Source organism: Panthera leo, chromosome C2, assembly GCF_018350215.1.
Source record: "Panthera leo isolate Ple1 chromosome C2, P.leo_Ple1_pat1.1, whole genome shotgun sequence".
Lineage (NCBI taxonomy): Eukaryota > Metazoa > Chordata > Mammalia > Carnivora > Felidae > Panthera > Panthera leo.
This window is the reverse complement of record NC_056687.1, coordinates 127,941,976-127,962,821: the sequence shown is the minus strand read 5'-3', so window position 1 is coordinate 127,962,821 and position 20,846 is coordinate 127,941,976. Positions and strand designations below refer to the sequence as shown.

Below are 20,846 nucleotides of genomic sequence, written 5' to 3'. Positions count from 1 at the left end.
AGAGTGGACTTCTTTAAGAGTTAAACCAGGAGCACCTGGGTGGCTCAGTCAGTTAAGCATCCGACTTCGGCTCAGGTCATGATCTCATGGCTTGGCTTGTGAGCTTAAGCCCCATGTCGGGCTCTGTGCTGACAGCCTGGAGCCTGGAGGCTGCTTCAGATCCTGTCTCCCTCTCTCTCTGCTCCTCCTCCAGTTGCATTCTGTCTCTCTCTCAAATATAAATAAACTTTTAAAACAATAAAAAAAAGAGCTAAAACCATAAAACTTGTAGAAGAAAACAAAATCTTTGAGACCCTGGTTTAGGCAAAGATTATTATTTTTTTTAATGGTGGCACGGATGATTTCTTTGCCCCTGAATTTAATGAATGCCAACATTTCAACATACATTCTTCAAAATTACATAGAATAAAAGACTACTGAAAATGTCTTAGTTTTGGTCTAATTCCATGCCTTTCTTCTGTCTCCAAGAAGCAAGTGCTGTCCTAGTGATGGTGTTAACATCTCACAACTATATTTTTGTATTTGTTATAGCTATATTTTTGCTCACCCACAAAGAATGCACAGCATGACTTCATGTAGTATAATCTGTATGTCCATATGCTAGAAACAATTAGAAAATGTACTTTAAAATTTATGCCATTTACCACATCATGAAAATACACCTGTAAATACCTAAAAATATATCTAACAAAAGACATTACTGAACACAAAATCTACTAAACATTACTACTGAGAGAAAGGAAGAATTTCCTACCTCAGCCTCAAAATTGGAAGATGGAAAAGATGGGCAGGGCTAGAATGGCAGGAGATATCCAAACACAGTGTCTAATGCAAATCAGTACTTGACCTTTACATATTATGACCCTGTAAATACCCACATATAATATATACCATGATTAATATGACTTTTTTGTACAATATTTCTTCATGAAATTAGTATTTGCTTTGTTTTCATCATAGCTTTCACCAAATAGTCCTGCAAACTCCTCAATGTCACTGTAAAATAGCCCCAGTACCTCGGGTAACTAATTTAGTGGTCCCATTTTATTTTTTCCTGTGATATGCCTCCTGGACTGGTCTGCCCTCTTCCTTTCTAGACCGTGTCCATCCTCATTGTCATGCAGCTGTTCCCCAGATTTGTCCATTACCATCCTCCTGAGTACCCCCCTTGTCTTCCCTTTCTGTAGGAGCTTCCTGGTCCCAGTGCACACTGTTCTTGGCTTACAGGAGGAAGTGGTAATGCCTTATATGTCGTAATCTTGAACATCACACACTGTTATTTCTGTCACATTCTAATTGTTAGAAGAGAGTCACTAAGTGTAGCTCCCACTTAAGGGGATGCAGATTAGGCTCTACCTTAGGAAGGGAGGAGTACCAACGAATCTGTAAAAGTATTTTAAAACCACCACAGGGGCACCTGGGTGGCTAAGTCAGTTGAGCATCTGACTCTTGATTTCAGCTCAGGTCATGATCTCAGGGGCATGAGACTGAGCCCCACATTAGGCTCCACACTGGGCATGGAGCCTGCTTAAGATTCTCTCCTCTGCTCCTCGAATGTACCTCACTCTCTCAAAAAATAATATAAAATAAAATAGTAAAAAAATAAAGTAAAACCACCATAGATGCCATTTGCAAACTCTGTGTGTGAGTTGCGTGTGTGTGTGCATGCATGTGTGTGTATATGTGTGTGTATGTGCATATGAATACCTGCATGTGTGTGTGTGTGTGTGTGTGTGTGTGTGTGTGTGTGTGCACGCATGGGGAGGGATCCTAGAGGAATCCCTAGAGGTCTAATAGGGTCCTGGTCCTGTCACTGGAGACCTTGGATTGGTTAGTTTTCTCAAAGAAGAAATGTTTGGAGGGTATAAGGCAGGCAGCCAGGGGCATTATGTGGGATAAGGGCTTGGGGTGGTCTCACCATACAGTATGCAAATCGTATATATTTTCTAACCATTACTTTTCTTCATGTGGTTTCAGATGCACTGGCAGGCTCTCTTGAGTGGGAGATTTTCCTTTTCTTTACCTGTCTTTGGACTCTCCTTCCTTGTCTAGGTAGATTACAGCTGTTCCAGCCAACTCCCAGAAACCCTGGATGAGCTGGGTTTTGTACCGGTGGCTCAGGATGCCTGTCATCTAGTGATCTTGGAAAATTCTAGGTATGTTCATGGACCAGGGGGTGGATTGGCTCAACTGCTTGAATTTAAGGCAGTTACCTAGAGGGAAGGTCTTTTAACAGAGCTGTTTAGGAAGGGAATAGCTGTTTCATGGACAGATGAGCTCCTGGTCTCTGGAAGATTCTAGGAGAGGTAGGTGGCCAAGTGGTGGAGACAGGATTTCTGCTCTTAGAGGCTAGAATCAGTGATGACTAGGATTTCAGGAGGAGCCTGGGACGTTTGGATTCAACACTGCACTGGGAACAACACATGGCCCTTTAATATCATCCTCATAATGCTGAGGACACCCATGGTGTGGCAGTGATGACAGCTGACACTCACCAAGCAGGAACTATGTGTCAGGGGCTCTTCTGTTCACTGTATTCATGTTACCTCATTCAGTCCCCATAAGAAACTTGCATGCTGAGCGCTTTGATTATCCCTAGTTCACCGCTGAGGAAACCAAGACAGGGAGGATCAGTAACTTGCCGAAAGCAGAGGGAAGTGGCCGAGCTAAGACGGGACCCAGGGGGTTGCGTTCCTGTTATGCCAGCCTGACGTTGGCAGACAGGGTCTGAGCTACAGGCCTTCCCTGGCCTTGGGCCGGCCAGAGCTCAGTGAGAAGGGATGTTCAGCTAGCTGCAGAGCTTCCCCAAGTTGAACCAATATTTACAGAAAGAAACCATGGCTTCGATCATACATTAATGGCTCCTGATGGCGCAAGACAGCTTTCAGTCAAACGGGACCAGCAGCTAAGAGGACATCTTTCCAGAAAGAGGCCCATTCTCTTCTTTTTAAAATGGACTTTTAACACTCTTGCTGAGCTTTAAAAATTTCAAGTGAAGCTTTTACTGACAGAGTGTATTTCCTCCCGCAATCAGGTTAACGTGTTCTCTTCACTGTGTTTCTCCTGGGAGGTGGGGAAGAAGATCCGCTGCTGAAGAAATGGAGGCCAGAGGGTTCATGGTGCCCACGTTTGCCCAAGTCCCAAGGGCGGAACCATCACAAAGGATATGGGCAGGGGAGGGGACAGCCTCTAAATGCCTCAGGCGTCTTGGCTACACCTAATTTTGTAGTATAATAAATGTTAACTTTCCCATCCCCTTGGTTTCACGTACATACACATACAGCAGCCAGTGTTCAGGGAGCAATTTGTAATCCTGCAGTTGTTTCGATTTAAATAAACATCCCCCCGTTTTCCCCTGTCACCATTCTTTGTCCATGTGGGAGCTGCCGGGGCCCTTACATCTGTACTTCATTAATCATGTGGCCCAATTGTTCTTGGCTGTTCAGGGCTGTGGCTGCTCCTGTGCCCTCATGCCCCAAGCATCTCCACAGTCCTGTCTGCCACCCGGGGCAGGGCGCCACGGCCTCCGTCCCTGCACAGCCGGGGTGCAGTGATGTCTGATTCCTTGTGTCAGAGAGGCAGTCAGCCATCCCTCCTGATGGAAACAAAGCAATCTCAGCGCAAGCTGAGGGCCATGTGTTCCTTGAGAAGAAGGGTACTCCTCTGATCGATCTGGTGCCCTGATGGCTTCCTGGTGGCAAACAGTGTGAGTGCTCCCGGCTGGTGGCAGTTTCTGTCTTCCTGTAAACATACATTTCCCACAAGGCAGAGAAACTTGCTGCTGGGCATGTATTTTGTACTCAGTTGAGAAAAAGAGGGAAATGACTGCTCTGGATGTTGTAACTCAACAGCCTTTTTGGTCAACAGCCCTGGAAATAAATCCAGTGATCTAGGAATTCTCTTTTGAAATGACAAATTGATGTTTACTTCAGAAACTTACTGATCATTTATTCCAAATGCAGGTGTCATTTAATCATGACATGAGATGAAACAGCAGGAACGTCCAGCCTGGGCTCCTTCTTCCTGGGGTGGTGTATACCTGCGTGCACTTGTGAGCTCCAAGTGGGTATGTTGGGTGGCATCTCCCTGGAGCCCAGAGGCATTGGGAGGCCTCCAGACCATCCTTGGACCTACGGTTGGGCAGCTGACTGGTTGTTAGTGGGCTAGTTTGCTCTGTTGGGATTGGTGTGGGGAGGGCTGCAGATGCCTTGAGCTATATTTATGTGCTACTAAACAGAAGCACTGAGCTTAGGCTATAGAATCTCCTTTAAATAGGGTCCTGGAAGGGGAAATCTGGGCCAGGATCCATAATTAGGGAGAGGAAAGGCAATTCCATGAAGCTATTCATGGACAAAGAGTTCTGACCACCCCCTGCCACCCACATTCACACACAGGGTGACCATTTTTCTCTTGTCAAGCTGATGCCCTTTGTTTGAGTCCTATTCTGTGGAATATGCATGTGTTCTCTTTAGAGCCTCAGAAGTAAGTGTGGGCTGCTGGTCTTGGTAAAAAGTTCACCCACTTCTTTAAAGACCACCATGAACTACCTCCCCCACCATCCCTAGGGTGGTCATTCCAGTATCTCCCCTGCCTCAGGTTCCCAGCCCTTCCTGGGGTGTGGCCCTCCCTGAGAGCATCTTAGATTCTCCTCAAGTTCAGGCTGTGGTGTCCAGAGCTGGGCAAAAGGCATGGGGCCAGTCTTGGTGAATTGGAAACATTTCAACAAATGTCAGTGAATTGGTTACTGGACTGCTGAGTTACGTTACTTTGCTGGTCCTGTCTTCATCTTTCCTCTCTGTTTTCCCAATGAAACACTTGCCCAGCATTTATCAAACCACTATTTTGTGCCATGGAGAAAAACCAAAGTATCTGTGTTCAAACAATTCATGACTAAGTGTGTGGAACCTCCAACAACCCCCACAATCACATAAATCATGTAGAAAGTACCTGGTTAACAGATGAGCTGACAAAGTGCTAAGTGGAACAGGGAAGGTGGGCAGATAATTCCACATGAGATTGGTTAGTGGGAAGGCTAAGGAAGGGCTGACAAAAGATCTGGGGTTGGTTTGGATCCCTGAAGACCAGGCAGGGCTTCTCCAGAGAGAGGGGGAGGGAGGGGATTTCCAGTGAGAAAGAACAGCATGTGTAAAAAGTATGGGGGAGGGGGGCGGGCGTGCAGTGCCTGGGTGGCTCAGTCGGTTGAGCATCTGACTCTTGATTTCGGCTCAGGTCATGATCCCAGAGTTGTGGGATCACGCCTGCCCACTGAGCCTGGAGCCTGCTTAAGATTCTCTCTCTCTCTCTCTCTCTCTCTCTCTCTCTCTCTCCCTCTGCCCCTCTCCCCCATTTGTGCCCTCTCTCTCTCTTAAAAAACAAAACAAAACATGGTGGTATGAGGGTCCATGGCCTGCCTGGTGTTGTGTAGTTAATTTTTGCAAGAAGCATCTCATGGAATCTCTAGCTAAAGTAGAGAAAACATTGTGAAGCCAGAGTGCGTGCTATAGATTGAATGTTTGTACCCCTCCCCCAAATTCATGGTTGAGACCAAATCCCCAAGATGATAGTGTTTCAAGATGAGGCCTTTGGAAGGTGATTGGGTCATAAGGGTGGAACCCTCATGAATGGTATTAGTGTCCTTATAAAGAGACTCCAGAGAGCTCCCTTGCCCCTTCTACCATGTGAGGACACGAGGAGAAGAGAACCATCAGGAAGTGTGTTCTCACCAAACACCAAATCTGTGAATGAGTTGATCTCAGATTTCCTCCAGAACTGTAAGCAATGAATTTGGATTGTGTTTTTTTTTTTTTTTTTTTTTTTTTTTTAAGAGAGACAGAGAGAGAGAGAGAGAGAGAGAGCGGAGAGGGGCAGAGAGAGGTGGGGACATAGGATCCGAAGTGGGCTCTGCACTGTCAGCAGCTAGCCTGATGTGAGGCTCAAATTCCTGAACTGCGAGATCATGACCTGAGCCAAAGTCAGATGCTCAACCAGTTGAACCACCCAGGTGCCCATAAGCAATGAATTTCTGTTGTTGATTAGCCACCCAATCTGTGGTATCCATTATAGGAGCCAGAACAGAATAAGACAATGGGGAACTGAATCTTATCCCTTAGACAATGGGGAGTCGTCAGCAGGTTTTAAGTAAGAGTATAATATGAGCAGATCCTTCTGGCTTTAGTGTTGAGGTTGTCCTGGTTGACAGGATCCAGGAGGCCAAGGAGGAGAGGGAAGGAAGAAGCTGCCTTCTATCAAATTGGTCCACAGCACCTTGAAGGTGGCTCTTGGGGAATGCATTCCTCCTGGGCAGAGACAGCCAGACATAGAGCCCGCCCCTTTGACAAACCCTTTGGTGGCATTTCACCAATGATCGCTGGATCCCAGATGGCTTTGGAATCTTCTGCCCCCCTCCTAGAACCTCCACCCGTTCTTATCTGAATCCTCCGTGGCAGACACAGAGGGGTGCTGCTCAGATTTCCCTTCAAGAGAGAACTTGCTGATTATCTGCAAGGCGTGTATTGTATCAGATAGTTTAGAGCTTCCAGTTGGCAGCATCTTCAGTGTCGGCCTTAGCTTTTAGACATTGTTGGCTTCAAGTTGCTGATTTGGGGGGAAGATTTTTTATATCTGTGTTGATGAGAGATATTAATGTGTTGTTTTCTTATAACGTCTTTGGTTTTGGTCTTATGATAATGCTGGCCTCAGATGAGTTAGGAAGTAAGCCCTCTGCTTCTATCTTCTGAAAGAGATTGTAATAAATTGGTATACCCTCTTTCTTAAATGTTTGGTAGAATTCGCCAGTGCACCTATATCTGGCCATGGAGCTTTCTTTGTAGAGGGTTATTGATTATTGACTCAATTTCTTTAATAGATTATAGGCCTATTCAGATCACTTATTTCTTCTTGTGAATTTTGGAAGATTGTGTCTTGCAAGGAACTGGACCATTTGCTAGCCTAAGCTATCAAATTTGTGGGCCTAGAGTTATTCATGGTATTCCTTTATTATACTTTTAATGTGCATGGGATCTGTAGTGATACTCCCTCTTCCACTTCTGATATTGGTAATTGTATCCTTTTTTCTTAGCTAGCCTGGCTAGATGATTATAGATATTATTGATCTTTGCAAAGAACCAAGCTTTTGACTTTGCTGATTTTCTCTGTTGATTTCTTGTTTTCCATTTATTGATTTTCGTTCTTTTAAAATTATTTCCTTTCTTCTGCTTCTGTTGCTCTTGTTTTTCTAGTTTCCTAATGTGGAAGCTAATGTAAATTGATTTTAAGAGTTTTTTTCTTTTCTAATATGTGCCTTCAATGCTCTAAATTTCCTACTAAAAAGAGCTTTTGCCGCATTTCTCAAGTTTTGAAAAGTTTTGTTTTCATTGTCATGTAGTTCAAAATATTTTAAAATTTCCCTGGAGATTTCTTCTTTGACCCATTAGCTATTTAGAAGTGTGTTGTTTAATCTGAAAAAAAATTGAAGTTTTCCAGTTATCTTTCTGTTAATGATGTCCAGTTTAATTCCACTGTGGTCTGAGAGCAGACAGCACATGATTTCTGTTCTTTTAAATTGGTTGAGGTGTGCTTTATGGCCCAGAATGTGGTCTCTCTTGGTGAATATTCCATGTGAGCTTGGAAATAAGGTGTAATATGCTATTGTTGGGTGAAGTAGTCTATCGGTGTCAATTATATCCAGTAGTTTGTGGGTGGTGTTGAGTTCTACTATGTCTTTACTGATTTTCTGCCTGTGGATGGGGTCCATTCTCTCACTCCAGATACAGGAGGGGATTTTTCTCTGATATGCCTGGTGGGACCCAGTGGAGATCTGGGAGATCAAACTCAAAAAAATATGGGGGCCCTGATGATTGGGTCCCTGGAGAGTTTTCAACTCTCAAAGTTGTCCACATGGAGCCCCAGCAATTTGTCAATTACAATTCAGGTTGTCCCACCCAGACCATGCTTCCCATGGAGGTTTCTGCTCTGGTGGGTTCTGATTCTCTGTACCACCTGTCAGTCTCTCCAGTTTACCTTGTGACGTGACCTCACTTGTCCTACAGACATAAGAAGGGCCGTTGATTTTTCAGTTTGTCAGCTTTTTACCTGTTAGGAGGGAGTGATGGCTTCGAAGCTTCTTACATGCTGGATCAGAAATCATATGTCTGCCTTCGCTTTTGAACTGAGGCCGAGCTCTTTCTGAGCAGCCCCCAGCCAGTGACTGAGCAGACTAGGGTCTGGCCTGGCCGTTTCTGCACAACAAGGGACTCTTCTGTTGTGTTGTCTGAGACTTGGACCACTGCCTGAAGTTCTCCCTGCCTGATCCTGCTTCCTCCATTTTTATCTTTTGCAGGTATTACCCTCTGATACCCTGTGTGCATTCCTAACTCTGTCTCAGAAACTGCTTGCCAGGGAATCCAAGGGGTAAATTTGAACATACGCTCGATACTGTTGTTGGTTCCAGGAGGAGAACAAGGAAATCTATGAGCCACAGGATATGGATAATCTGATTTACAAAGTGTAGCTTGCTAACCTTCGGGCTAGGCTCCACCACTTACGGTCACACATCCCCATTTGGCTGTGGTGCTATGAGCCATCCTCCACAGTACTGCCCAGGAGTGAAGACCTCAGCACCTGGCCTCTTCAGAGTCCAGAAAAAGGAGGAGTTTCTGCCCCTCTGTTAAAACCAGTTTTTGTTTGAACACCTACCTTTTCTACCTGCACCTGACACAAATTATGCTTTCTCCTGAGATGGTGAAGTTCTTCTGGGAGGCTTTCAAGGAAACCTTGGCTTAATACACCAATAGTCCTGGTGTTCTTACAAGAGGAAACATGGGGAGTCATGGATCAGGTGGTGGGGGGGGGGCCTCGGGTCATCATGGAAAGCAATCACCACAGCATGGCTGAGAGATGGCAAAGGCCTGAATTAGGGCAAAGCTGTGGGAGTGCAGTGGATGTGGGGGTGGGAGAGTGGGTCACAATGGACGAGATTTCATCATTGAGGGGAATGAAGGAGTCACTAGTGACCATCATAAGTCTGACTTAGGTACCTGGGGGGTGGGGATGTATTTACTGTGTTGGGGACCCAGGAGGAGTTGGAGGTAATTTGGGGGAGAAAAGTGACTTCAGTATCTTTTGACTTGGGGATGCCTGCGGGACATCCAAGGGAGAGCATCCCAATTGCTCCCTGACTTTTAGTTTTCTTTCGTTCTGCTTGCAAAATCAGAGAGAAGCAGCATCCTGTCAGGCGCTGTTGCTTTCCCTTTGGTCCCGCTGCTGGGTTTTCTCCAGCCCCATGCCCTCAGGCAAGAGAGGAGCTGGCAGCGCAGTCTGCTGGGGGCTGCAGGGCAGGCTCTTAACACAGCAGGGCCCTTCAGATGTTCCGAAACTGACAATCTCAGGTCTACCACCTGCCAGCATTTGTTCACAGAGACACAGCATCACAAACTCTCCGGACTGGAAGGGACGTTAGAGGTCATCCATTCCAGCCTCGGGGTTGGCATTTCCAGACTGTTCTAGTAATTTAAGAGTTCCTCCTCCTATTAATGTGGGAGACTTTCTTCTAACTTCCCCTTCATATGCTATTAAAGACATGGCCCTACCCGTCCGTGGGCCTTCTTCCTTGGGAGAAGTGTGCTGGGGCTCATGTTTGTGGATCTAGCAGGGAGGGACACGACGAGGCCAGGTTTGGGAACACAAGTTCTTTTTGTCCTTCACACTACAGCTACGAGGATGGTCTCCATGGTTACGGCAGCTTTTCAGAGGTCTACATTTTCATTTTCTCTATTTCCCTAAATGTCTAATTTATGAATAGTCTGTTTAGGTAACCTACTGGAAGTTTCTGTATGGATATGAAAATCAAGAAATATATATAGTGAAAACAACAAAACAAGCAGGCTGGTAGGCATTTTGGGTACTTTTTTTTCTCCTCCTGATAACAGAAATTAGGATTGACTTTAAAATTTTCAAGTTAAACAAGATTCAGTGAAAGAAACACTGCCTTCATGTTCTTCAAAGGCATGTGAGCCAGAGAGGGGCTGGAGCTAACCCAATTATGTTTTCTTTAACGTGAAATAGCTATTTGCCTGACATTGCATTTGCACCTCACCGATGGGACATTGATTTCCACCCCACCCCCCCGCCCCCGCCCCCGCCTGGGCTCCCTTTGAACATGAAAGTGTTTTTTCCTATTTACCCCCTTGTGAGAGCAGTGATAAGAACAGATCGATAATTACATTGTTGGATAAAAATGAATATAAATTTTATTGAAAAACAACACCAGCAACAATGTGGGGAAAGCATACGCAACAGCCACTGGCCCCCACAACTCAACACACACGTTATGAAAAGTAATCACCTCTTAAGATTTCCAGCTACTTATTCCAAATGAAAAGAAATGATAGACCCCAGATAAACTGATGTGGGACACAGACGCACACCCCCTTTGAACACACTGCTAACAGCAAAGGATGCAGCAGCCTCGCTCACCTTGTGTTTGCTGCGGGCCACTTAGTGTATTTCAAGGATTCACTGGTTTAGAGAGAATTTAGTCCTTCCAGTTAGCATGGCATCTAAAACCCAGACCACTGGGAAAACTTTTCAAGTCCTTTGAGAAGAGGATTTCACAAACTTTCTTGGCAACTTGTCTCTCCTGCTTAAAAACAGGAAGTAGTTCTTTATGTCTAGCCTAAATCCTTCATGCTTCAGTTAATCTATTTATTTCCTTTTAGTCTCAGCAGGCTGTGAGGAGTTTGTCTTGGTGGGACAGTGTAGCATATGGGGAACTCACAATGATCATAATCAGATTGAAACGGGAGTCCAGCTGTGCTGCTGGCGTTTCTGAAACCAGCGAAAAGAAGGTAATTGCAGTTGTGGTTGTAGCCCATTTGCCTCCCACTGCCCGACCCTCCCCAGCCTTCTGGACCCTTCTGCCTGTGGCCTGAGGTCTGCCACCCTAGGACGTGCCAGCCAAAGCTCTGAGATTGATCAGTTTCAATCCTTCACTGGCAAAGTAATGAGTGCGGTGAAAGCTGTCCCTTCTAGTCCCATATCCAGGGTTTGCATTTCACGTTGTGATTTCCGGGCAAACCACTCCCCAATATTATATTCCGAGTCTTATCACCCTGCCAGGCAGTCCCCAAGCTCACCTCACAGCTTGTACGTAGCAAAGATGTGCTCCGTGTGCACACAAGGAAGCGGCGAGATTCCACGAGAAAGCACCCAGTGGATTTAACACAAACATCTCAGCAGCATATTTCAGATTCTGCGTAAAAACCCTGGTGATAGACTCAGCCTCACAGTTTTCCTCACCGGCAGCTCCACACATTGGGCACCAGGGAGCGCCCGTGTCATTCCACCAGGCGCTGGGACCCCACCGCCAGGAGACAAAGATGGGGATTTGAATAAAAGATTTCAAAATGCAACCCCGAATTCTACCCTGAGCAGCATGCGTATAAAAATTCATGAAGATTGGATTTCATTTCATGTATTTTTACTTCAGTGGAAAGAAATACAGGTGATTTTTTACTGTGCCTACAGCTGTCTTTACAAAGGTGGGGGGGCACGTGGTTGCTCTGCAGACACTTTGAGAGGCTGGGCCTTGTCTTGGTTCCTGGGGCAGCTCCTGTTTTGCTGGGTGGCATTCTCTGCATGCTCCAGAAGGTATTAATTATATTATTTTAAAAAAGATACATGCCGTTCTCATCAGGACTAGCCATGGCTCTGGGTCCAGTGAGTGACATGAATCACAGAAGGCACTTACTATTTTGACAAAACACAGCACATTTCTTTCAGCCCATAAAATCAAAGGTGTGAAAAGAGGCTGTTTTCAGGGTGTAAAAACTCCCCTTGTTTTCCTGTCCTAGTGCATAGCAGTTCCGCCTCTGGGGCCTTTGTGCATTTTCCAGGCATGAGTGATGCAGTGCCAAATGCCTGGGTGGCGGAGCCTGCCAGAGGACTGGACATAGGCCAGGGCAGAGCTCAGACCCTCGTGGTGTACTCCCTTCATTTCCAGGACCCCCAGCCTGGTAGGGGACGGGCTTCCCTGTAACGTGGCCGTGGGCCAGGTCCAAGCTGGGTGGCAGCGGGGATCTTCAGGGAGATGATGGCCTGAAGTGTTGGGATGGAGCTTTAGACAGGCCTGTGCAGGGGAGGCTGCTGCTGCTCACCCTGAGCTCTGAGATGGCAGGGGCAGGGGCCCCTTGGTCCTGCCCGTAACCCCAGCATCTAGCACAGTGCCTGGTGCATATTAAGTGCCCCGTGAACATTTGCTGAAGACACAAATGTGCGGATGAAGGCACAAGCATCGGGCTGGCCCTGGCTGTGGCTGAGCCTGAGGACATTTAGAATGGTGGGGGGTGGGGGCAGTGCTGGCCAGTGCCAGCTCTCAGGGTGGGGGTGCTGGGTTAGGCAGGGGCCACAGAGCTGAGAGGCCAGGAGGCAGGGAGCACCTGCAGGGCCTCCAGGAGCCAGGATGGTGTTGTAGTGACCACGCAAGGCCTCTCCATCCCTCCCTCTCGCGCTGCCCTTGCAGGAGCCAGCCTCTTGGTTGTTGCCATGGCAACACCGGCCTGAGGTGCTGCTGAGGGCTGGTGGGCAGCTGAGGCTCCCAGGGCTGAGCAAGTGTGGAAGGCAGGACCCCAGGGTCTCTCGTGTCAGAGAAAGGAAGGAAGGGAGCTGGAATATGGACGAGCACAGAAACTGCTCTCAGAGCAGGTGGAGGTCCCCCCACCCAACCCCAGCCAGGCTTTGCTGGTAGGGACCACTGGGGGCCGGCATAATCCTGTTTTTACATGAGTCTGCTTGGCACTACGGTATTTGCACTACTTCCTGCCTGGCCTCCCTGCCCAGGTCTTTGTTTAGGGTTACCAACAAGGCCCCCTCAAGGCTCTAGCAGCCTCTTGTGGCTTCTTATGAAAGCTGCAGGCCAGGGCCTGCGGTCAGGCTCTGAGAGGGCCTGGAGGGCCACCAACTAACTAAACTGAACTGACCCTCAGATTCCTCTGGGAGCACAGAGTAGGAGGTCTCTCACCCTTAGACTCAGGTGGCAGGGCTAATGTGGCATCTTTCACCCCTGGGCCCTCTACCCCCGACACCCAAGGGTGGGTACCGGGAGTCCCCTTGTAACTTTTCTGTTGCCACATCACAGGTATGCACAGGGATTGTGGAGCCTCCAGCCCATCGTGGGCCGGCCAGCTCCCTCTTCACACCTTCTTTTTTCTAAGGCTCTTGAGGAGCGAGAGGCAGCAGGAATGCTGAAGACGGTCAGGTCTGGGAAAAAAACAGCAGTGCAACCCTCCCGGGGGTCCAGGAATTGGTGAGAAACACTGATGCTGCCTGCAAGGGGCTCTGTGATTCAGAATAACTCAGCCTTGCAGATCAGGTCCCTCTTGGGCACAGAGGAGAACTCTCTCACCATCATGTGAAAAGCTTTCTGCCTGAGCCATGTCCCTGCTTTCCCACATCAGCCCTATAAAAACAACAACAGCATTAACACGAGAAGGGGGCATCTGGGCAGTGGTGTACAGTTTACAATACCTTGGATTTACATAGCACCTTTTTCTTCTAAAGGGCCTTTGCCTCAGTCCCCTCGGCCACCGCCACAACCGAGTGCAGCCATCAGAACAGAAGCGTCACAGCTCCCGCGGCAGAGCGGAGAGACTGGGTCAGAGGCCTAGAAGTGATTTCATGCAGACTTGGTGTCCAGGGCTCTCTGCACTTCCCGTTGGGCCCTCCCTGGGCAAGTGTGGCCTCGGCCCTCTGGGAGGGTGTGGCCGGGGTGCCGGCCCTCACTGGGCGTTCACTTTGTATTTCAGGATGTAGGAGTAGAAGTTGTGGTTGGCATTCTCCAGCACCATGACATAGACTTCCTGGCAGCCAGCCGTGTTGCAGCTGCCCTCCCAGTAGCCCTCCTGATTCAGGGTCAGGGGCCACGTGTCCTGCCCCTTCACCAGGGCTTTGGCGATGCCATGTAGCTTCAGTTTGAACGGGACGTTCCGGTTGGCAGGAAGCACGCCCGACAGAGGCTCCAGCAGCTCATTGTCCTGCCCCCAGTTGCCAAAGCTCTCGGGGAACATGGGCCAGTTCACCTTGGTGTTGGTGCAGCACAGGAGATAATTGAAGACGAAGACATAGTTGCCCGGCTCCAGCCTCTTCTTGACAAAGATCTTGAGGGCAAACTTGCCGGCCTGGGGCAACTGGACTTTGAGCTCTGCCCGCTTCTCCCGCTGCATCTGGAAGATGTAGCGCCGCTGCGTCTCCTCGGTGATGGGGCCTTCGTCCCCGTGCAGGGAAGCCAGGACGCTGGTGCTCTCCTCCACGCCGAAGCTGACAGAGCAGCGCCCGTCGCTGGTGTGGATGATGGGGTCGGGGTGGGAGGGCTTCATGATGCCCATCTGCTCTGAGAACCAGCTGGGGCCCACGGGCTGGTGCAGCTCAGCTGGCAGCCGGACGCCGATGTCCACGTAGTTGCACTTGAGCGTGTACTCCAGCACCGAGCTGTAGATGTCAGACTTGCCTTTGGCAAAGATCTGCAGCTTGTGGGTGCCCACGGTTGGAGGGTATATGTCCAGCTTCATCCCGTTCTTCCTGAGGCTCAGCAGCCCATGCTCCTGCTTGCCATTGAGCATAAACATGAAGAGCGTGGGGGCGCAGCTCTCAACGGTGACGGTGGCCTTCCCGTTCACTGTGGAGAGAGAACCAGGGTCAGGTGGGATGGGCCCAGTATGTGCTGATTTGCTGGTAAATGTTTAGCAGCTGGCTCTCTGGGCGAGGGGTGGGGGTGGGGGAAGCCCTAATTTCTAGTGGCTGCCCACTTCCATGGTGTAAATACTTTCAGCACGATGGATTTTAAGCAATCGAAGTGATGTCACCGACCACGATGTGAGCCAGCTGCGGCACACCGCTGGAAGGGCTCCCCGCCGAGCTGCGGGTGGTTCTCTTAGAGTGAGCTGAAAGCTGAGGGTCTCCAAAGAAAATCTGCCCCGGCTGGATGTGCTTGCCCCGCCCAGGTGATTCACATTAGATGAAAGTTGCATGGAGGCTTAGTCTGGTTCTTGGAGCAGGGGAGAGGGTCCATGACCAGTTGGAGAGCACCCTTTGTCTCCTTCCAGTCTCGAGTCTTGACTCACACCTCCCCCTCCTGGCATCTGTTCTTTACAGTGTCAGCAGCTCTCAGGTGAACGCAGGACCTTAAAACCTGGCTGGAATGGTTCACCACCGAAGGCTGCGCTCAAGGGGTGGGGCTGCCTCCTAGCTCCTGGAGCCCCCACCCAGGCCTCCCACAGGGAAGTGGCTCGGTGTGTCTCTGGAAAGGTCAAAGGTGAAGGGGAGGGCCTTTTGCATCCACCCACCTTCTGCCTCTCCCTGTGCCTTCCAGTTTTGTCTTCCTCTGTCCTCGTCACTTTTTCAGGGACAGGTGGCCAGTTCTCTGGCTTTATAGCCCGTGAGCATTCCCCTACGTGGTTCTCCCTGCCTCACGGGACCATGGGGAGGGGCGGTGGCTCCTTTCAGAGCCTCACCCACCTTCCTCCATGCAGAAACCTTTCCCTACCTTCCACTGCCAACCCATTCCCCCACTGCAGTTCCCCTCCACCCATGTAACTCTCTTCTGGCCCCTGACCCCACTCTCCAAAGACTTCAGTCACTTACTCCTAGAGTCTGGGCTGCTGGCATGCCCTCCTGGCAGTGCTCTTCTCCCCTTTCACCCACCATGCTCTCTAGCCTAGCCCTCTTCCCAGCCCGCTGACCACCGCCCCATCTTTGCTGCCATCCCTTTCCTTTCTGGTATATCAATTGTGGAGTGTTTTGTGCTTTGGTGCTATTTTCTTTGTCTACTTTCTTTCTCTTGGTTGAATCTCTACTCTCTCTTTGCTTCCTCTTCTAAGCCAATTCAGTGGGCAGAAGCTGTCTCAGCCTTCAACTGCTCACGGACCCAGTCTGTTCCATCTTGCATGAGAGTTGGCTGTGAGATCCTGTGGAATTCATGTCTGATGTGGAGTGCCAACCAGCACCTCCACATGGCTGCCCGAGGACCCCGAGGAAAATACCTGGTCACTCTTGGGCTCACTTGTGTGGGTCACCATCAAACTGGAGACCAGTGAGAGACCTGTCCCTCCTGCCTGGCCTGAGTCAGGACCCTCCTTTTGGGGACCACAGGGCATTCTCTCACATCCTTCAGGGCACACCTCCTCACATCCAGTAGCCTTCACAGTCTTCTTCCCTCCACTGCTTTCCTCCAAACCAGGTAAGACCTTAGTATAATGTCTGACTGCAAAGAATGCAAAAAAAAAAAAAAAAAAAAAAAAAAAAGCCTTTTTCCAAGCCCTCAAGTGACGTTGAGCTCCCAGGAAGCCTCTCTTGTAGCTCCGCATCTCCTTCAGGAAACTTAGCACCAGTGCAATGAATTAGTTCTCTGCAATGTCTGTCTTCCCTGCAGGGGTGGGGCTGTGGGGAACTGCACTCCTGCCTCCTTTCCTGACTGTCCAGGGAAAGGACCAGGGTGCCTGGCCCAGCAGATTCTAGGCAAAGGTGAGCTGAATGGCTGGAAGACTTGAAATAAGGGCTGGTGACTTCAGGGACTCTGCAGGAGCCTGTGACCCACCCCTGCATCCCTTTTCCCTCCACTTCCCCTCATCCGTCTCAGTGGTATTCCACCCCCTACATCCTGTGTCCTCTTCCTTCCCTGCTTTTGCCCACCTGTTTCCCTCTTCTGCTTTCTTCCCGTCCCCACTCTTAACAAAACTAGCTCCAACAAAGAAAAATTCTTTAAATATGCATCATGAATATGGAATCAAATTTGAGATTACTGTATATTAAGAAACCCAGTGTTTACAGTTCTGTGTCTCTTGTAAAGGCAAGTTCTACTACACTATTAATTTGATGTTGCTGTAGCCTGGTCCATTCTTCCCTGTGGTTCCATGGGCCACAACAGACCGACCAGGCTCCCCATCAGATATAAGCACCGAAATGCATTCTCAAAGACAGCAACCTCATGCTGTTATTTTAACAGCAGGAGCCTCCAGGTATTTGTAGTTTTAAAAAAGTAGCCCAGAGCTCAGCAGACTGGTTACGGCAACCATTGTGAGGTGGAAGGGACAAATCAGTTGGAAGCTGCGTGGGGACACCTGTGCTCCCTGCACCCCGATCACTGTGCAGTGTGGGGTGGGGCTCACCCACAGACCCGCGCACAGACCTCTCTGTGCTAACAGCCAGTGTGAGCTCAGGCCTTCCCAGGCCCCATGCAGCAGAGATGGTGCTGACCAGCAGTCCTTTGCTAAAGTGTGTGGTGGGTGGGTGGCTGGGTGGGGGCAGGTGCATTGACAGGGTTGTGCTGGGCCCTGTAGTGTGTCCAGGTTATGTTCCCAGCCCCAGACCAGGCACGAGGGCCTTGAACACACATAAGACAAAGTCCTCTGGAGTCAGCCCTGTGAGGCTTGTGACCACAGTTCTGTGGCCTCCCCTCCCCTCAACATACAGGTGGCCCCTGTAAACCTCAGAGCGCACAAACACACCAGGCTGGGTGCCCGAGGCCGCTGTGGGGATCCGGGGAGCAAAGGTCAGTCCAGGTCAGCCATGGGACAGCTCAGCTGGGTGTCCTGCACTGCCTACTCCCAGGGAAGTTGGCTGGGAAAGGCTGGACTCTGCCTCCAGGAGGGAAGCAGAGCCAAGGGGCATTTGGGCTAGAGAGGGAAGGGCGCCGAGGAAGCCAGGCTGTTCCTCTGGAGCCAGCCCTAGCCTAGGGGTGCTGGAGGGCTTGCTGTGTCCTGCTAGTGCATGTCTGTCCCTGTGTACTGTGATGCCTGCTCTCTTCCAGCTCCTAAGACCCCGCTCAGCAGCCACTCCCCGTAACAAAACCTCCCCCAGTTCTCTGTCCCGGGAGACCCCCATTGCTCCCCCACTAGCCGGTTAGACCACTGATACACAGATCCCAGCTTGGCTGGGCCAACACGTCCTCTTTTCCAGGAGGTCGGAACAACAGAGCAGGCTAGTGAGCTTCTGTCGAGGACCTGAACTGGGAGGTGGGTACAGCCAGGCCTGAGGCAGTCCTTTCCCTGCTGTGGGCACTGGGAGAGACTCACCTAGCTACGGACCCTTCAGTCCTGACTTGCTGACAGGTTGGGATGTGAGTGTGGCCCTCAGGGGCTAGGGAAACCCAAGGACTTCCTACGCAAGGATGCATAGGTGTGCTCAGGCATCTGTCCCTGCAAATGTGACCTATGGCTGCGTCCTGCCCTGATACCCTGATGGCCTTGGCTGCCTTAGTAGCACCTGCACATACATACAGCTTACAGCAAGCTCACAGGCCCTGGCAGGGAAGTCCCCTGGGGGCCCGGATGCCTTGAGGTACAGAGCAGGCTGCTCTGTCCCTGCTGCTACCTCACTGGCCACCTGCTTTGGGCTTACCTGTTTTGATCACCGAAGTCTCTGGGTGGGCACTCAGCATCCCTTTGTTGTAGAATTCACTCTTGTGGTACATGTTGTTCTCAAACTGCTTCAGAGATTGAGGAGGTTTGAGCAGTTGCCAGTTCTTGTTGTCTGGGAAATGGTCCTCGATGAACAGTGCAGGATGGGTGAGGAAGTAGAATTCATTGTAGCTAGAGGTTGGGGGAGGGTGAAGCTGGTCAGTAGCCATGTGGGGTGATAGGCCTCAGCTCTGTGGAGAAGGAGGCGGGGGCTCGCAAGGGGATCTCTTGGGCCTTCTTTTGCCTAGTGCATCCACAGTAGGGGTCCTGCCAACAACCCAGTGGAAGGGCCACTATCTCCAGTCTTAACACGAGCACTGCAGATGGCCCCTCAGTGGCTGCTTCCAGAAATAGGAGCCATGGCAGGATCTGAGGCCCCTTTTAAGAGAAGGCCATAGTCCATTGGGGCTGTCTAGGTGGGGAATGGGCTCCTGCTAGTCTCAAAGCCAAACAGAGATTTGAGGGAGCAAAGGCATAACCAATGGATCAGGTGCAGCTAGTGGGGCAGAGGGCCGGCAGGCAGGGAAGGTCTTGGGTGGGCAGCCCTCCTCTGGTCCCTGGGGCCAATGAGACATGGCTCTCTAGAGGTTAGTGATAGGGATCAAGAGAAGAATTGGGAGGTTCATCTGAGATGGGGATGCTTCACTCTTAGCTTATATTTGGTTGTGTGCAGAACTGTAGAGATTTAAACTGCAAAAATCAGAGACAGTGCTCTCATTTATGATCCAGGATGAATGTCACGGCCTTAGGTTAAAACCACAGTTGGTCAAAGCCTTGGAGAACAGACATGCTCCAGCGCCCTGCACCCTGCCACCCTGCCCCACCGTGTCTCGCGGTGACTCTGTGCACCCACAGCACCCCTTCCTACAAGCCATAACCCCTTCCGCACAGATATGATGTGGCTGCATTCAGCCCAGAGAGGAGGAGGAGGAGGAACCCTGGTGTCTGGTGGTAGCAGACACCAGGAAGAGAATTCTGGCATCCCAGTGAGAGCTGTAATACGGTCAATGGGCCAAAGGCCTCAATGGGCCAAAGGCCTGAAGGGAATCTACAGACTGCTAAAGAAGCTTCTCAGCCCCGCCTTTCGTCTCCCATATGGCCTGTGGGCAAATGCTGGGCTTTTAGAACTTGGGTGGAGGGTGCTACCGGGAGCCAGAGGAGGGACTTTTGCCGGTGGAGGGTGAGGTGACAGAAATGTCTGGACCCTTACTGTCGGCTTGGAGGTGGCTCATCTCAGAGCTGGAGGAAGGGCGGGAGTGGCCAGCAGCAAGCAGAGCCCACCCTCCCCACCCACCTGGCTTGTCTACCCGCTGCTTCAACCTGGCACCTCCCCCATGTCCACCAAGCAGACAGGCAACAGAACTGAGATTTATACTTACAGGAAGGTGAATTTGGAGGTGGCAGAGTCCACCAGGCCGCTGCCCCAGGTGCTGTCCAGCAGGTGCCATCTCCCCTCCAGGTACACAGCATTCCAGGCATGGTCAAACTCCCCGGAGAAGCTCTGTCCTGTCTGGTAGCCAAAGCCCTTGGAGTAGCCAGGCACGGTCATGCACTGCACTCCAGCGATCCTGAGGGTGGGACAGGGGGTCTGAGAGGTGGGTTCCTGCTGGCGCTGCCCCTCCCCCACAAGTCTGTCTGTCCACAGCCCCAGGCCTCAGACATATCTGCTGTCCGTCAGTTCCCTGCCCCGCCCCCTTCCTTTTCCCTGCCTTTCACAAGCCACATACAGATGGCCTGAGGGCTTTTATTTCCAGGGCTGGGGGATAGGGGGACACAGGGTCGGTGGGTCCTACCTGCACAGACTGGCTTTAGTCCCTACTGCCTGCGCATCCCTAAAGACTCCTGAAACATCCTTCCCTGGACTGAACCTGCCTGGTGCTTCACCTGCAGCTCTTCCGGAGGATGGTGGGTGCAATGGTGAGGGTCACCCCAAGAACATGGAAACCCAGGAAATGACGATGTTCTTGAAGAACCAGAGCAGCTCTAAACAGGTGACTGAGGAGCTGGTCTAGGTGACCAGTATCAGGGAGGGGTGCTGGATGTGAGGGTACAGAAGAAAGTGGACACTGCCCTAGGACACCTGTGTGGGGACACCTGGGGCGGGGCAGCCAGTGTCTCCAGCCCTGACTGGGAGAGGACCGGCCCGTTGCTAAGATTACTCAGGGCTGACTGCCAGGGCCACTGCGGTGCATTAAGCTCATTTGATGACTGATTGCCCTGGCCACAGTTTCAGAGTCCCCTGTGGAAGTCCTTTGGGGGTGAAAATGTTGACCACTCACTCAACCTGAGCTTTCCACCCTCCCGAGAATGTGTTCCCCCAGAGCTCACAACCTAGGTGGCACCACTTTTTGTGGCCTGGACAGTGGGGGGATGGATGCTGGTCACCTGTGGGGACCACAG

The 20,846-nt window shown here is 50.3% G+C and overlaps 1 protein-coding gene and 1 long non-coding RNA gene across 2 annotated transcripts in view; both read right to left on the bottom strand.

Annotated features, from left to right (window-relative positions):
• Nucleotides 1-338: 338 nt before the first annotated feature.
• Nucleotides 339-8,921, bottom strand: LOC122229916. Its single transcript, XR_006207183.1, has 3 exons — nt 8,695-8,921; nt 2,496-2,606; nt 339-600 (listed from the first exon to the last, which is right to left on the bottom strand). It is a non-coding gene; the product is annotated as an uncharacterized LOC122229916 (long non-coding RNA).
• Nucleotides 8,922-13,496: 4,575 nt separating this feature from the next.
• KY (kyphoscoliosis peptidase) overlaps nt 13,497-20,846 on the bottom strand; it is a 44,149-nt gene continuing 36,799 nt past the window's right edge. Inside the window, exons 9-11 of the mRNA XM_042903057.1 lie at nt 19,826-20,014; nt 18,388-18,578; nt 13,497-14,668 (exon numbers count right to left, since the gene is read on the bottom strand). Coding sequence (XP_042758991.1) covers nt 13,773-14,668; nt 18,388-18,578; nt 19,826-20,014 — 1,276 coding nt within the window. The 3' untranslated portion in view covers nt 13,497-13,772. The remainder of the gene's footprint in view (nt 14,669-18,387; nt 18,579-19,825; nt 20,015-20,846) is intronic.